General features: G+C 37.9%; 1 protein-coding gene across 5 annotated transcripts in view; it reads right to left on the bottom strand.

Annotated features, from left to right (window-relative positions):
* The window catches only part of LOC129740127 (low-density lipoprotein receptor-related protein 2), a 113,647-nt gene that overhangs the window by 51,134 nt on the left and 45,263 nt on the right, over positions 1 to 17,250 (bottom strand). For all 5 annotated transcript variants that reach the window (XM_055731738.1, XM_055731741.1, XM_055731742.1 and 2 more), the window contains exon 2: positions 2,357 to 2,913. In XM_055731738.1, coding sequence (XP_055587713.1) covers positions 2,357 to 2,546 — 190 coding nt within the window. In that variant the 5' untranslated portion in view covers positions 2,547 to 2,913. The remainder of the gene's footprint in view (positions 1 to 2,356; positions 2,914 to 17,250) is intronic.

The following is a 17,250-nucleotide window of genomic DNA, read 5'->3' as shown; positions in this document are numbered from 1 at the left end:
ACAATAAGGGCGTGAGGGAATTTTCAGGTGAATTTAACGTTTCCTTTTTCTTTTAGTGTAGTTGTGTGGATTAAAGTATACACTAAGAAAAATATTTTTTGAATAAAACATTATTCGTAGAAATAAGAATTACTTTTTGTTACATATACAAGGTGAAAAAACAATGTAGCCGCATCCTCATGTACATCTAGATTCTAGATGATTAAATGCCAAAAACTGGGGGCAAAATGTAGATGATCTAATAGTTTCAGGAGTTCAACTTACGGTAATGTAATTCACTAGTAGGTAAAAGAGTCATAGCTACTGGTGCTTAACCCGAAATTCCGCATACAGAAGTAGTTCAAGTTAAACAGTAAAAGAACAAAATATCTAGAGCACTCCATTTTCATTTTTTTTTATTTTGGTACCTGTTTCAGTGGCTGAAATTTAGTCCCGATCTTCTATATTAAAAACATTCTCAGTTCAGACCAAAGTTATGAAAATCCAATAAGCAGCGAGTAAGTCTGGAACTGCAGCTTGAGCTCGAGAACTCGGCCCGGGTCTAAAAACCGCAACTTATATTTTTTTTATACTCTCTAACATTTATTGGGAATTTCCTACACCCATTAGGTACCGGGCCTGAATGTGGTGTGACAGGGTACAATCACTGCAGCCCATTGTTGTCTCATTTAGCACGCCGTCGAATGATTGTCATTCGGCGACGGCGACGTCGTCGTCGTCGTCGACGGCAAACGGCGGTAATGCAACGCAAAGGGGCTTTAAAGAGGTTATTTTACTCAATTAAAGTAAACAAAATTTCCGGTCCGCGTTCCCCGAGTTCTTAATCAATGTATGTATGTATGTTTGTTGTTGTGTGTTTATCTTCGGGCGGTGGTAAGTGAATGTGGTGAGTGCTCCCATAAAATGACCCAATCATCTAACCGGTCCCATTGTGGTTTTCTGTAGCTGCAGTAACGAATCAATAAACGCAATCTTGACCGGCATCAGCATCAGCCAGAGCTTATCCGTAGCCGGGATCCGATATTTTTCCTACGGAGACTCGCTACTCGGTAAGAATAAAACCGCCGCCTGCTTAGAGTCTGTTTACAGTAGTTTGTGTTTCATTTTTCAAAGAAAAAAAAATGAAGATCAATTGCCACGTGCGTTAACGTATTTTTGACTACAAAAGATTTTTCAAATTCTGATTCTCTATAATTGATGTTTGTTTTTAACGGCAAATCAGTCTGAGCTTTTTTAATGACAAACGAGAGTTTTCGCTCTCTTTAGTTCGAACCTAAAACACAGCCTAAAACGAGTTCAATTCTATACCCGACGTTTCGGTGTCGTATGCCACCATCTTCAGGGATTCTAAAAGGTGTAAATTGTGTTATTCAATCACAGAAAATGTGTGATGTTTTGTGTCATAGCGTAGAATTCTTGCGTGGAAGTTTTGTGCTATATCGTAGAAATCTACCCTAAATTGTCAAAAATACCAAAATTTGCAAAAAAATTAAAATTTGCAAAAATGACCAAAAATTTTGAAAAAGAATAAAATAAGATGTTAAAAGTTATAAAAGTTATAAAAAGGAAAAAAATGTTGCTGTACGTTTATTTTGATAAAAATAACTAAAATGTTGAAAAAGACAAAAAAAACAAAACTTGTTTAAAATGACGAAAACAATTTTAGCTTCTAAAATTTGTCATTTGTGTCATTCATATTGTTTTGATTGTTGTTGTCGTTTTCGTCATTTTTATGATTTTCGTTGTTTTGCCAGTTTTGTTATTTGTTATTTTTGTCATTCGTCGAATTTTATCATTTTATGTGAATTTTGGTGTACTTGTTAAACTTTTTCGTATTTTTTTTTTCATTTCCGTAATTATTGTCATTTTTTCGATTTTGTCTTTTTGTTTTTTTTTTTGTTATATTTATCACTTTTAATTTTTTTTAAAGATTTTTTACATTTTTTTCATTTTGGCTATTTTTGCTTTCTACTGACATTTTTGTCATTTATTTTTTTAGTTTATGTATTTTTGAGATTTATGTTTATTGTCGTTTGTGTGATTTCAACTCTGTTCGATTTAGCCGTTGTTTTCACAAAGGTCATTTTTGAGCCAATAAAAAAAATGTTCGAGGGCAAAAATGTTTAAACCTTAATTCTTAAAATACTTATTTCGAATGAATGATTTAAAAAATGAAAAAGTAAAAACATTGTGCAAGTATTTATGCCCAAACCAACACGTACTCTGACAACGTTAGACGAGCTGTAAGCTTTTAATGAAACAATAGAAACTTTTTTTTTCACAAACGATTGATTATTCACAAACACATCTTTAAACTGTCTCATTTAATAAAAAAATAGGATTTTTTGTCACTCACCTAACTCTACTCGGGCCGATTCGGCCCGGACCGTACTGATGGGTCCCCCGCTAGAGGTCAGCACCAGCAGATAGAAGAACCACCCAATCGAAACTGCCGTCGACGAAAGCATCACAACACTTTGCCTTTCACTGCCAGTTTTCCATCGATCCTTGTTATCCTCTTTTCGCCTTCGCGACTGCGTTCCCATTGTTTTGGGGCGTGGGGCGACACCTACCGTCAGTTGATGACGTGTAGGTGTGGATGGACGGACGCTCGACGGAAGGGAGGAAGGGAAAGACGCCCCTTCCAGATGGGGTGGAAGCACGCTAACCGTTTCCCGTGCTGGTGTCCACCGCGTTGTTTTTTGTTAACTTTTTGTTTTTCTGTGCACTAAAATTAAGGAATTTCTTGTTTTCCTCTTTCGGCGTGTTTTCCTTTAATGGAGAGAAAGAGAAAGCTCCCGGAGAGCGCTCTCAGCAATACTAGCAGTTCGACCCTGTTTCCCCTGAGATTTCTCTTGTTTGGGATCGAACTAAAAAACAATTCACTGTTGCATTTAAATATTAAAATAAAACCTACGTGAAGAAACAAACAGAAAAAAATTATGATATACACTTCTCGAATATAAATCACACCCAGCCCGCGCATGTAACACGTGCTTTAGAAAAATTTCCGGTTGCGATTTTCACTATATCATTGCTGACAATGGCTCATTGAATAACTATTCCGAACAGCAGATGTGAGTATAAACTTGACTTGGGCTTTGGATGATACAATTAACACATTTTTCCACATTCTTATTTACAAGTTAACACTCTGGCCCAACATTCAAGTAGAGGAACTTTCCCGTTACACTTATTGTAGTAAATTGCGCACTGACGGATTACAGACGAATAGCTGAGGCAGAGATTTACACAAAGTTGTCAGTGATGATGAATTGGTTGAGCAATAAACAGAAAAAAACACCATGGCTGCACGGGAACACCCTTATTTAATCACACTTTCGTTTGATACGAAATTTCGGTTTTGACCCCACTGTCAAATGTTCCTCAACGCCTACGAACCATTTCAAACAAATTTAGTACGGGTTTCTCAAAAGAAGCTTCTTCATTCCACGAAGGTGGAATGCTGAATGATAACAATCGCTGCCGATGATGATGATGATATGCTAAAAGAACACTTTGTTGTTGGTGTGATATAATATTAGGTGCTCCATTGTCCGTCTCGAGAAACGGGTTTCTTTTCCAAGTTGGGGGTGCTCGTTCGCGGGTTTTACCCCATTCAGGGTTCTTAGAAAAATGTTTTCGTTCTTCGCATTTCAACCTCCCGTAGGGCAGGGCGATAATCACAAAATCGTGGTCCTACTACACTCGCCGGAGAGGTTCAGGTTCTTTTTAGGGAGTCCCCTTTCCCGTTGGAATCGAGATTTGGTATGGAATCAGTTTATTTGTCTGGATTCTTGGTAGGAGTTCACATTTTGCAACGAGTTCTGAAAGAAGAAGAAAGAGTTGAAATTAGTTTCAATGTAAAATGTGGGTAACAGCAGTTAGAACAGGTTTTGAAATGTTCAGCAATTCGTGAAATTCATATATGTAGATATTAATTTCTCGTAAGTCTCTCATTTATAGCAAACGAATACAATTTTTAGGCAATTTTAGTTTTAGTAAAGGAACAAAATGGTATTTGTCTGACTAAAATGCTATTAAGCTTAAATTAAACCAACTTATACTGTAGGACAGAGCTGCTACACGTTCTGTCAAATGGTTATCGAGGTAGAAACATAAAATAAAAATTAGCTAAAAATCTTGTCTCTGTTGACAAATTTCGTAAGGGTAATCAGAAAGTTGGGTTCGATAGCATATTAGGAAGTGCTTCTCAGGGAAGTCAAATCAGTCATCTAGTGTTGCCAATTTGTTTAAAGAATGTTCTAAAGGTTCTTCCTCTTGAAGAATGCCTCTGCTCTCACATAATTATGATGTTAAAAATCGCTGAGCTTTCTACTTTCCACCAGTCGATGCATTCAGTTGGAACTAACAAATAATTTGATCAAAGCTATACCTTTTTATTTCAAATTTAATAAGATTTACTTCAAAATAAATTATATTTTCAAAATACATTGGTGCAATTAGATTTTTTTTGTCCTTGAGCTCAGCAACTTCCCGGATCAAAACATCGGATCAAAATCGGTCAGGGTTTGGTCCGTTCAACCCGTGAATCGGTCCAAATTCGGACCAATTCCGTGCCCTGGTGACACAAGTTTCCTGACGAGATAAGTTTTTGCGAGGGAGCTGTCAAAACGATCAGACCGTTTTCAAACCAAAATCTGTCAGTTTTTCCATCAAAATCCGTCAGTTTTTCAACCAAAATCGGTCAGTTTTCCGACCAAAATCGATCTTTTTCCGGACGAAATCCGAACGTTCTGCCACACTGAACCCAAATTCACTCTTAAAATACACATGGTTTTTCACTTAAAAACAAGGATCCAGTGATTTCCTTCCATTCAAGTGCGACATATACATTTCACTTGGCAGTCACTTAAATTTCAAGTGAATTCATCCACATTCACTTCAGTCACTGACCACACTGACAAGACACTTAGAACAAAAATTCAACCATTTTCTGTCTAATTTTTTGTTGTCAGATTTTGCAGGTTCGCAATACCGACGGCAGGTGGCGAACCTGAAAAATTTGACAAAAAATGCCCTCTAGGAAAAATGGTCCTGTTTAGCCCGATTTTATCGTAGAAATTGCGTGTTTTATTTTTAAAGTTGGATGGCATTTCCCAACTGGGATAGCATTTCTTCAAATCGATCGATGCGCACTCTGGAATCGACATTGTGTACTGTTGGAAAAATTATCCAAAAAACGTAATCGAGTGTCTAGTCAGTATGGTCAGTGCTTCAGTCGTCACTTGAATTTAAAGTGAGAAAAAATATTCACTTCCCCATCACTTGAATTTCAAGTGAATGTCAGGTTGTAATTGTGTTTATGTTCAGAGATCAAAATGGCAAATTCTAAAGAGCAGCGTTTAAAGCTTATGCTGGATTTGGATTTCTCAAGTCTTTACTAGGCGATTTTGGCGGTAGTTTGTGTTAAACGTGATGTAAGAAAAAGTTATTTAAAGGTGTTATCATGTTTCAGCTTGTGGGTTGAACTGGACAGATTTTCTGGTTTGCAGCAGGGAAGATTTAGAAGTCGCACTATCCGCAGTAACCGATCTGCCTTGGGATAACGATGGAATTTTTCAATCAATAAATGTATGGCGAAAGCGTAATGTAAGTATTTGAAATCGAAGTGGTGTTCTATAAATGTCCTTTTATTTAAAAATGCAAGAGATAATCAACTAGAAACTTACTTAGAAATTCAGATAAATTTCACTCGAACGTCATAGTGTAATTCATTTGACCGGTCACTTAAGTGAATTCACTTGACCCATCACTTAAAATTCAAATGAAATTACGTATGGCGAGAATTTACTACAGATGTCACTTATTTTTTAAGTGAAAATTATTTTGGGTGCATTGATACTTCAATGTCATAAATAAAAAGAGCAATTGTGATGTCAATAATTTTTATTATAATTTTTGATAGCATAATTAAAAGCTAAATTCCTTACAAATTTATAAAATATGGACATTCTTTTTGATCGACTTTCCATCGGCACTATTTGTTGAGATTCGTCTCATCGAAGCAATCGATGAGATGAATAGCAACACACGCATGCTGTTTGTATATAATGAATAAACAATTAGTAACCGTAACCATGGAAATGGTTGAGTATTTAAGGTATCGAATTAGATTGAAATAAAGTATTCTAAGTTCTACCACCGTATAAGTAACAAGTCTCTTCTTCCCACTGCGGTGGAGGTCGTCGTGCCATATCCCGGTGGAGATTGTCGAGCTGATGCCATGGAAGGTCATCGAGTTGCAACAGGGGAGCGTGTTCCGGTGCGTGCGTTGAAGAGGAGTAGCCCCATAACCGACAACCTCTCGTGTTTTCTGGCTTGTCGATCTCCACCTGGCTTTTTTTTCCTTCTTGGGTTCCTACCACTGCGATCAGATGTTAGATCTTTTGTGGTTTGTCCCCTGTTTAATGTGGCTAATCAAGATAGATCACTCCACCTGGCGTCCCGATCCGATGATCTTCCAGTTGGGTCCTGGTCTGACCACCTTCCACGAGCTCCAGCTCGCCGACCTTCCAGTGGCTTTGATTCCTGCCTCGATGACCTTCCAATGGTTCCTGGTTCGTTGTCCTTCCGAGCTTCGGCCCGTTATCCTTCCATCGGCACTGGCACTTCTTGCCACTGTTGATTCCGCTTTTCCTCCTTTCAACTAGTGCTTGGCCCCTTACCTGTTGTTGGAAGCACTTTGGGCAGTGGAAAGGAGAGACTTGTTCTGTACAAGTACAGACAGAAGAAACTGATGTACATCGTTTCCAAGAACTTTGACCTGCTCCACGGTGAGATTGTCATGGATCTGAAGCTGCGGATACCATCCTACCAGCGCACCAGCACCTACGGCCTCTTCGGTCGCTCAAGATTTCCGTGGGAGGACCCAAGGAGCTGAGACTGAACTGATTGTCAGCTGACGACAGCAGCTCTCAGCAGCAGCGAGCGGTATCGGACCCAGAACAGCAACATCTTCCGACCGCTTCTATGAAAACTATCTACTGGCAAATTCTGAGGCCGGGTAGAAAGCAAACCTGGTGTTGTTAGATTGATTGGAAATTTTTTTGGTAGAATTTAGAATAAATAACTACATAAAGTACGAAAGAAAAACCTTACCAAGACCTCTCGAAATTTTTTCTGCAGCCAATGTTTTCGAATACGAGTTTTGACAGAAACAAATTCCGATTGCTGCGATGGAAAAACAAAACTTATCGTTTCATTGATTTAGGTTCAGTCAAGAAAAACTAACCGTGTTCGATCTAAAATTGGATCGATTCAAACTGATCGATTTCTGTCATTTTGACACGGGAAAATGGTCCGGAAAATCGGACAGAAAACAGAAAAAACCAGACAGATTAAAACTAACAACCATTATTTTGACAGTAATCGGTCCGTTTGTGAGACTTGCTCCGATCCGGGTCGCTGCAGAAGCTCAAGGCGCATATTCTAAAAAGCCCGCAGGTGGTTTTGTGGTATTTTATCTCAGGATTCAGCTAGATGGCGCTTCAGAACTTCCAAACCGTCATGTGTTGTAGAGTAGACTTCGGGCTTCAATGTACCCTAGACAGCCAAATCCATAGGGTTCAGGTTAAGCGAACTCACCGGCCACTCCGAGCTCGAAAAAACCCTCAAACAAATTTTGCACATCCTTTCCTTCCTTTGTGAGCCAATGCTAAGTCCTGCTGAAAAACCAAAATAGGGACATGTCCAAAGTTCGAGGACATGGCGTAGAACTATTCCCGATACATAAATTGATTGATTTGCACCATTTTGGGGTGTTCGGTTGATCTTCACCAGGGAAGTACGGATGATTCCGATTCAGACCTGCATAGGTTTGAGATCTTTCTGTCAACCAAAATCTGTAGTTCTGTTTTTCATCGGTAGGAAACACGATGTTCTCCAAATTTTTCAAGCGCGGCCCGCGTAAGCTACGACTTCCCTCTTTTGCCCGATCTTGCTTTTGCTCTACCGGAAGGTCTTAAAACCTCAGGATCTTGTAAGCCTTTGTCTAAAGATCATCTTTCATGATTCGACGGCCATTTTGATACGGTATATTAAAATCAATCGCCATTTTAGTGATATTACGTCGAGAAATTCTCTCAGGGTGCATCTTGATGATCTTCACCATGGTAGGTGTCCCACTGTAGCATGACTATCCCCACCAGCATGATCACAAAATTAACGAAAATATCCTCTGTTAGTTAAGACATAATGTAAACTCCTAAAGTTATAGTAGCAGTTCAATTGCCGGACCCTGAAGAGTTGACCTCAATCGGGTCAACTAATGGGACTTTCGCGATCCTATCATACAAAAAAGAGTCTTAAGAAATGGACTGGAGGGTATCTGATAGGCCGAAAGAGCACCGCAGAAACAAAATATTGAGCAAAAAAGATAACTCGATGCCCAGAACTCGCTGGCAATATTGACCTTTCTAGTAGTAGGTATCTGTTGAAACTCAATTTTTGGTTTGGATCCTCCGGCAAGCAAACACTTTCCGGGCGGTAGCGGTGTAATCATAGAACAAAAGAATTGATGATTACTGATGACAGCTGAACAGATAGAAATGTTTACATCTTCACACGATAAAGCGAAAGCACTCAAGTTAGGTTCGTGGCAACACAACAGTGTTGTCTGATCACACATAGTTGAGAACATTTATTAGTTAGGATATCACTTCAGTGTTGTAATGTTAATAGCTATCGCTTATGTTATAAGTTGTTATTTGAGGACATTCAAAGAAAGGGAAAAAAAGATAACTCTGTTCCACCACTGAAGTCTGCTTTGAATTACTGATTTCCACAGTATCACTATCCACTTGTCGATGAATTTTGTAGCTAGGCTGTCTCAATCGGGTAATGAGTTCATTTGTAAAGAGAGTATTGGAGTTGAGTTATGCATTTGTTCTCTCCTACTCTTTCTGGTGATCACTAATTCACCTAGGACTAACGAAGTCGATAAAGTTGTCTGAGTTGATGTAGGATAAAGTTTTTACAGGGAGTCATCCAAATAGCATCGGTGTGCGCTCTGATGTACATATTGTCGCTGAATCCCCAAACCGGAGTTATCGTCAATGAGCGCTGACGACATTTACTGGCGACACTCACTGGCGACAAGTTATTATCAGGACGTGTACAACTTCGGGTGTGCTTATACCAAAGATTTTTCATTTCAAAGGAAAGTGCTGCAAAAATAAAGGATTTTTTCCTTTGGTTTTGGTATAAATAAAAAATCCTTTGGTTCAAATGCATTTTCCTCTGTTTCAGAGATTTTTTCTTTTGAAAAATCTTAGATTGAAAATATTAATGCTTTGATACAAAAACCAGTTTAATTTGATTTAAAGTTATTATATTTGCTCAAAGGTAATTTAGATATAGATTTAAAAGCATTTATTCATTAAACCATGTTGTTTCGAAGTTCCTATTAGGAGTTTGAATAATAAAAAGATACATTTAGTTCTTAAATTCTTTTTTATTCACAAACACATAAAACACTGGTTCACTATAACCGAGTAGGGTCCTTGATATCGTTGACAAAGTTTCGCATTCTCCGTGGGCCGGTTAATAAACTTCCGAAATTTACTCCAGCTGCTGGCTGGTCCGACTGGTGATTGCCGTTTAAGATTGGGCCGAAAAAATACGACCGCGGGATTTGGGGAGGTGTTACTTTGCGCAGCTTTCTCCATGTTCGAGAGACTTGGAAATCTATCCGTCGGCCGTGGTCCTGTAACTATACAAGCGTTTTAGGAAATCTTGAATTCACTTAAATATTCAGTATTTATTAACTTACACTTACCATTTTCCATCCTGAATCCTCCTTATTTATAGCTTACTCCGATTCACTGGTTTGATTTTTAAAACGAGCGGCCGAACTTTATTCGATTTTTCGGTTTTCTGTTCTTCTTGCAAGTCAATGCAAAATATCTTCTAAGTTTGATGTTTTTGTTTCAAAAAATTATTCTTTTCAGTTTAAAACATTTTTCTTCGGTTGAAAGAAAATTTATTTTGTTTGTAAGGAAATATGCAATTGAACAAATTTCTTTTGAATCAAAGAATTTGTTTGAAATCAAAGTCCAAAGTTATTCAATTCAAAAAAATTATTCTTTCTTTCAAAAATTATTCTTTTCAATCAAAACTATAATTCATTGATTCAAAGAAAACAGGAGCTGGATTCAAAAAAATGAATGTTTTGAATCAAAGTCAGATTTAATTCGTTCCAAAATTCAAGTTTACTCTGCGTGAATACACGGAATCGTCCATCTTGTGACAGGCAATCGTAATCGTAGGCATGGTAGGCGAACAATTCGCTGTCAAAAAGCGCTCCGTCTCCACCCCCCACCAATGAGAAACTTTTGGTACTCCTTGCCTACTGTTGCTCAATATGCAACCACCCGTAGCTGTATAGGCACGCTGGTTATTACTTTACAAAAGCGTTGCCAGTAATGATATTTCACAACGTCGCTAGTTGGCAAGGTTGCCGATCACCAGCGCGAAAACTTCGGATTTCAACTTCAATGACAATATGTAGCCAAACGAGCTAAAACCTTGAGTCGTTAAAAGCAGAGTTCAGACTTCGAGTCATTATGACCAGAGGTCACAAATGCATTGCCGTGGAGACCTGGCATCCCAAGTATAGCTTCATCGCCGTGTTTGTTGGATCAAGGTCAGGAGGTCCAGGGAGTGTTCTGGCGTAAGGGGTATACTAGAGTGCTCCAAATTTGTCTGGGCAAAACTTGTCAAATCTTACGCGTTGCACGCTAAAATTGATCCACGGAGCCAGTCACAGAGGAAGTCGCGTAAGAAGCCTTGAATTGGTAAGGAATTTTAAAACCTTTTTTTCGAGAGGAATTTGAAACCCCATTTTTTGAGCAATAGCTTCTACTTCCACGCACGGGAATGCTATGCCGGATTTATGGGGTTCACCGAAACTACTTTTAGGCTACTCGAATTATCCGAAACGAATCTCGTGGATGGTTCGTGTGGGCTGCGATTCTTGGAGGGCCGGAAACCTGAGTGCCTATTGAATATTGATAGCTGATAGGTATTTAGGATTTCAGCGGATCTTGGAAACGTGACGAAATAGTGCTAGTAATACAGCTTCTAGCCTACAATACTTTCAAATGGAGACAAAAGTAGTTTGGTCCTTAGGGCCACAGAAGAGTCATTAAATCGTGATTACATTAATTTTTTCATCAACTCATTACTGCATCTCCAACTTAAGTAGTTCTGTGAAGTCTAGTAAGACTCGGAGTTTATAGCAGGGATACGCCTTATAGTTTTCATCGAGTAGAAAGTTGTGAAGATCAGAGGGTCACTTTTTTAAAGGGATACACCCATGGAAGTAGCGTGAATTTATTCGTTCGAAAGGCGTCAGAGTAGGTCTTAAATGAATCAGAATCCATTTTCAAAATTTATGATTGAGATGATATTCAAAGGATTGTTTGTTTCCAGATCGTAAATAATCTAAAACCCAGCGGAGGCGAAAGTTCCAAGCGCGATCCGAAGGTCTAACGTTTTCTAGGAAGTTTCTGCTTCATCGCCTTCATCCATCCATCGTCGGTCGTAGCGCAATAATTATTAAGGTAACGGTACACAAGTAGGGAAGAGAAAAAAAAATACTGCCGCCTCACATTCGACGTGTCTTCGACCGAGTGCCTCATCGCTCACGACGACTCATTCAGCTTCGTCGTCGTCGTCATGTAGTCTTCTTTCTCCTTTTGTACAATACAGGAAGAAAGAAAACGTCGGAGGAGAATTAACTACCATCAGGCTAGCTGACGCTAGCTAATTCTACCATATAATAACTAAGCGGCTGCAGCAACAAAAACAACAACAACAAATCGCCTACAATCCTCGCGGATGAAGTTTCGAGACATCAGCCCTAAGAAGAAAGCTCATTACCATCAGCCGCTACTTTTTTTTTCTCAACAATCCGACTCGATTCGATCGACTCTCTTAATATTTACAGGCAGAAGTTCAGGAGAAGGCCAAATGATGAACTTTAGAATGGTATAGTTAATGTTTTAATTATCCATATAGTCATCGTCACTGGTCCATATTACTTGAAACAGAGAGCTTCAAAACAGTAACCTTTGGAATCTATATGTCAGTCAAAAAGGGGGAAAGAAATAAATCTTCAAAGTGAAGCATGGCCAATTTGGATGAAAGTGCTTCTCGTTGACATCTCACTTGGAAATGGGCCACCGGAATACACTGATTAGAAAATTTACCCACTGGAATTACGCTCCACATCAGTGACATTTCTCCCGGAAAGTATGTTCATGCGTTGAACCTCATTGGCTGCTGAAAACCGCTTCAAAGAAATCTCGGGAGCAAAGATTTATAAGGGGTGGCGGTAGAGAAATCTCTCTCGATGGATCCCAAGACCAGAAACGGCTGCCGCGATGCCAAGCGGCGGCACTTTTGTTGGTTGATTCAATTTGCGTTCGTTCAGCGCTGGCGCTGGTAAATAAATAAATCTGGGTTAGAGGTGATCTACGCCACCTCTTCTAGAAAACGCACAATAAGTACCAACAACGGATTGCGGTAATACATCATCATCTTCATAACCATAACTATCGTTGCGTCGTCGTTTTAGTTGCGTTGAACTGATCTACTTACTGCCGATTTTGCTACCTCGAGTTTAGGTTAGGAGAAGGTCAAAGATGATTTTGGTAGTTGTTAAATATTTCCACTGGGCACGTGGAGAGGTCGATCAATAATCAAAAACTCGCGTAATGATGGCCATTATGCGCTTCATTTCGGCGGATCATTTGGCCCGCCGCTCGCTGCTAGGCTAGATTGGTTTTAATTTTGATCCAACCAAAGTGGCGCCGCAATTCCGGATTGATTGTTGTTATTATATTGTAGCGGCATGGTTTTTCCAAGTTTAAATGTTGTATGAGAGCGATTTATCCAGCTTGCATTTACACACCGCAAAATGGTTTTACAAAACCATGGAAATCGTGAGCAATGTGAACTTTACGAAAAAAAAGTCACCCACTGATCATCACAATTTTCTAATCGATGAAAACTACCTGGTATCAACTCCGAGTCTTGCTGGATTTCTCAACGAAAAGGCTGCATGCCACAATCGTCCTTGAAAGGGTTAAGTACACAGAAAGAAAAGAATAGTATTCCCAACAAAAATCCACATATATTCAATCATATTTCTGATTGATCCTCGACCAATAACAAATATTAAGCTTTCAACTATACCTATAGGTATAAATAATTTATTATCTGTTTGTTTTTGTGCAACTATATGTGTATGATTGATTTTATGGATTCAACAATAAATAAAGTAGATTCAACTATAATCGACAAAAATGACAAAATGACAAAAATGACAAAAATTACTAAAATTACAAAAATGACAAAAATGATAAAAATGATAAAAATGACAAAAATTACTAAAATTACAAAAATGACAAAAATGATAAAAATGATAAAAATGACAAAAATGACAAAAATGACAAAAATGACGAAAATGACAAAAAATACAAAAATGACAAAAATATCAAAAATGACAAAAATGACAAAAATGACAAAAATGACAAAAATGACATAAATGACAAAAATGACAAAAATGACAAAAATGACAAAAATGACAAAAATGACAAAAATGACAAAAATGACAAAAATAACAAAAATGTCAAAAATGACAAAAATGACAAAATGACAAAAATCACAAAAGTGACGAAAATGACAAAAATGATAAAAATGATAAAAATGACAAAAATGACAAAAATGACAAAAATGACAAAAATGACAAAAATGACAAAAATGACAAAAATGACAAAAATGACAAAAATGACAAAAATGACAAAAATGACGAAGATGATAAAAATGACAATAGTGAGAAAACTGACAAAATGACAAAAATGATAAAAATGACAAAAATGACAAAAATTTAAAAAAAATGACAAAAATAGCACTTCATTATTTAGTTATATCTTGGTGGATCTGTCAGGACCTTAGTTTTAAGGTTGCACTTTCATGAAAAATCAACTCGAAAAATTAACGCTTAAGATTCCGTACAATTCCCTATAGGAAAATATAGCCTACTATTCTGTTTAGTCTATACAGTGAAGCAACAAATTCCTATTGGGATAGTAGAAGGTACTGATATACCCTGTGCGAAAAATTTCCGGTCGATCGGGCCAAATTCAATCATCGGAGAGAATTCTGTCTATTTTTGGTTAGCATCGTCTGCCCACACGTCTGCTAAAGGTCAGAAAAATTTAATGAATTCGATTCGAAAACGGTCCATGTAATTTCAGGTCCCGTAGATAAAGGTGTGTCCCCAAAGAACGTAACTAGTTGGATTCATGTTAGATTTCAGTCCAATCGAACGAAATTCAGACTGATTTCGAACCAATTTTTCTAGCTGGGTAGTTATCGAGCCGCATTATGTTTCCGGCGAATGAAATCTAAACAAAAAAAAAAAAAAAAAACAGAATTAACTGTTGCGTTTGTATTGAAAAAAAAATTGAAGTAAATTTTAACCAAGTAAAGATCGACGTAGAACGAGGGCTGTTTTATTTATTTTGAAGTGTTAAATTCATCCAGGGCTCAAGTACTCCCAACAATCACCGGTCATAACAATCAAAGCCGTTCGAAATTATGTGGTTTTCCAAAAATAGACGTCGCCATCAAAAATTCCAATCACCCAAAAGTTCCTCCAGCATCATTAACACAGGGCCACGCTGTCATAATTTTTCGCGCAAAAATATCAATATCGCAAGCCCGATTCGATTCATCATCAAACCGAATCTTCCCGGCCTCAGCACCCCCTCTTTTTGCTTTCGTTTTCTTCTTTTGGGCAAATAAAGTTGGCCGAACTCGGCTTAACCTAGTATTATATCGCTTACAGCCCTGCAGCAAAAGCATCAGATGATGCGATGCTCTTAGTGCTGCTGCTCTAAAGTTATGGATTGCTTAAGCCTACCCGATCTATTCCCGCACATTCCCCTCTTTCCAAAAAGCACGGGCGTTTGAAAGAAGAAGCGCGATAAAACTTTTCATGTTATTTTATTGCGCGGCGCTTTGTTGCTTCTTCTGTGTTTTTTTTTTCTTTTTGGAAGTTTTGTGGTTCGGTTTCTCTGTTTTGCTGCTTTTCTAGAGATGCTGCGATGCCCGGTCCACAACAGTTCGCCCAAAAAACCAGTTTCTGCGAGCCAGCTCTCGTTTCACGACAACATCCAACTTCAACTTTTATTTTTTCGGAAGGTTCGTTTTTTCTCCGTGCTGTTGCTGTTTTTGTTTTGTTTTTGTTGATGTTATTGTTTTTCGACATTTCTCGAAAGAAACAATCTCGTGATCCACCATCGAGAAAAACAAATGAAACGAAACCGAGTTCGCCGAAGAGGCCCGGGACAACATTTACCCAAAGATTGGCTAATCCTAACTGAGAGTGCATCGTCGCCATCGATGATGAAACCTTCACCGGGGGGCACCACACTCTCGGTGAAAAAAAAAACGAAAATTGAAATGTAAATTTTCGCTTTATGCTAATTAAACCATTCCGCGCCCGACTTCCGAAAATCGTTACTGCTGCGCGGCGGATCGATTTCGAAAAAGCAAGCAACAAAACGATCACCCGGAGACGACGAGGACGGTAAAGATCTTCGAGATCTTCCGGCGACGACTTTCACTCATAAAGTTGCAAACTTGATTTTTCGGGGGTTTCTGCCTTTTTTTGGAAGGTGGATAAATCAACACAAACGCAATAGGCTGAAGAAAGAGAGATGTTATTAATATGTTACGCATCAACCTTAAATTTCTGGTGTGGGATTTCTGGTTTGTTGTTTGAACGCCAGAAAGTTACACCTTAAGCCACTCAAGGGAGATTGAGAACTCAATTTCATCACACACTTACTTCCTTCTTTGGTCAGCTTTTATAATTCACTGTCTGTCAATTTAGTGTCGAAACACCAATTTCCTTTATGATTGATATGGCATGCGTCCGGACTTCAGTCCGAAAAATCGATTCAAAATCGGACTGAATTTGGCCCGTTTTTTTCGGTAAATCGGACAAAATTTTGAGCGGGACTTTGTTATCGTTCAGTTTTTCAGTCAGGGTTTGTTTCGGAGGAAACGAAATTTTTTGAACTGAGAGAACAGATACAACGCTTTAATTAAAGTAATAACTGATAAATTCGAATCCAAACGAAAACGTTCGAATAAATTAAACGAAACTTAGGAGTCAACGTACGGCTGGTTAAATTTTATAACCAGCACCCGAAATTATTTAACTGTACCCTGAGAGAATGATTTTTAATGAGTGCTTAAACGATAAATCATGCACCTTTTTCGCGAGCATCGAGCCAACTAATAATAAATTGGCTACATCGCTGCTGACGAGTGAGTGCTGTATGTGCTATCATCGTTATCGTTTTCCGCATCTTTCGTGTTAAATTAAACGAAAAGAAAACCTCTGATCAGGTGTCTGTATCGCGCGAATGTCCGTTAAGTATCGTAAATTAAATTCTTAGATAGTAACAGGACGTTGTTGTACTGTTGGAAAGTTGGCAAATAGGATTTGAAAAAGTTTTTCATTGAAGATTTTGTATTTATGAAATGATTTTCCTGTTTTTTTTATTACCATAACCACTAAACAATGCAGTAGATTTTTTTTCCGGGAATCAATGGCCAAAAAATGGTTCGATCGCCTCGAAATTTTGTACTCTTGGAGATTTTTGGTGTTTCAAACCCCTCTCTGTAATGAATAGAATTGTGCGAATAGATAAAATTAAACTATTAACAAAGAAGTAAGGTTCAAAATGGAAAAAATAGAACATTCCTGGCTTGCACCTTGTTTATCCAAATTTAAATTATTTTTTTAATTAAATTTGAGAAAACAATTTATTTTTAAAGCAAAAATGATTGAAAAATCACTAGCGTGCAAGCGTGATACGAAACACAAACATGAAATGGAAAAAAATTCTGTTGATTAAATTTGAAATGGAATGAAGTTCGATTTTTTATGCCATTTTTCTGTGTAAAGTTTGTGATACATTTAAGTGAAATTTCCTCGAAATCGATATCGAGGGTTACGACACTCTCGACTTAAAGAAATGAAGGAGATTTTTCAATCTAATTGAAATCCGTTCACTAAAATAATTTTCCCCTAATTTTTACTAAGTGTTAAAGCTGTACTCTGGCTTTTATACTTATATATTCCTCTCCATTAAATTCAACATATCGAAACTGACCATACTCGATTTCAAATTATTAAAAGCTTTA

Source organism: Uranotaenia lowii, chromosome 1, assembly GCF_029784155.1.
Source record: "Uranotaenia lowii strain MFRU-FL chromosome 1, ASM2978415v1, whole genome shotgun sequence".
Classification (NCBI taxonomy): Eukaryota; Metazoa; Arthropoda; class Insecta; order Diptera; family Culicidae; genus Uranotaenia; species Uranotaenia lowii.
Note: the sequence above shows the minus strand (reverse complement) of the source record. Positions and strands in the feature narration are given on the sequence as shown.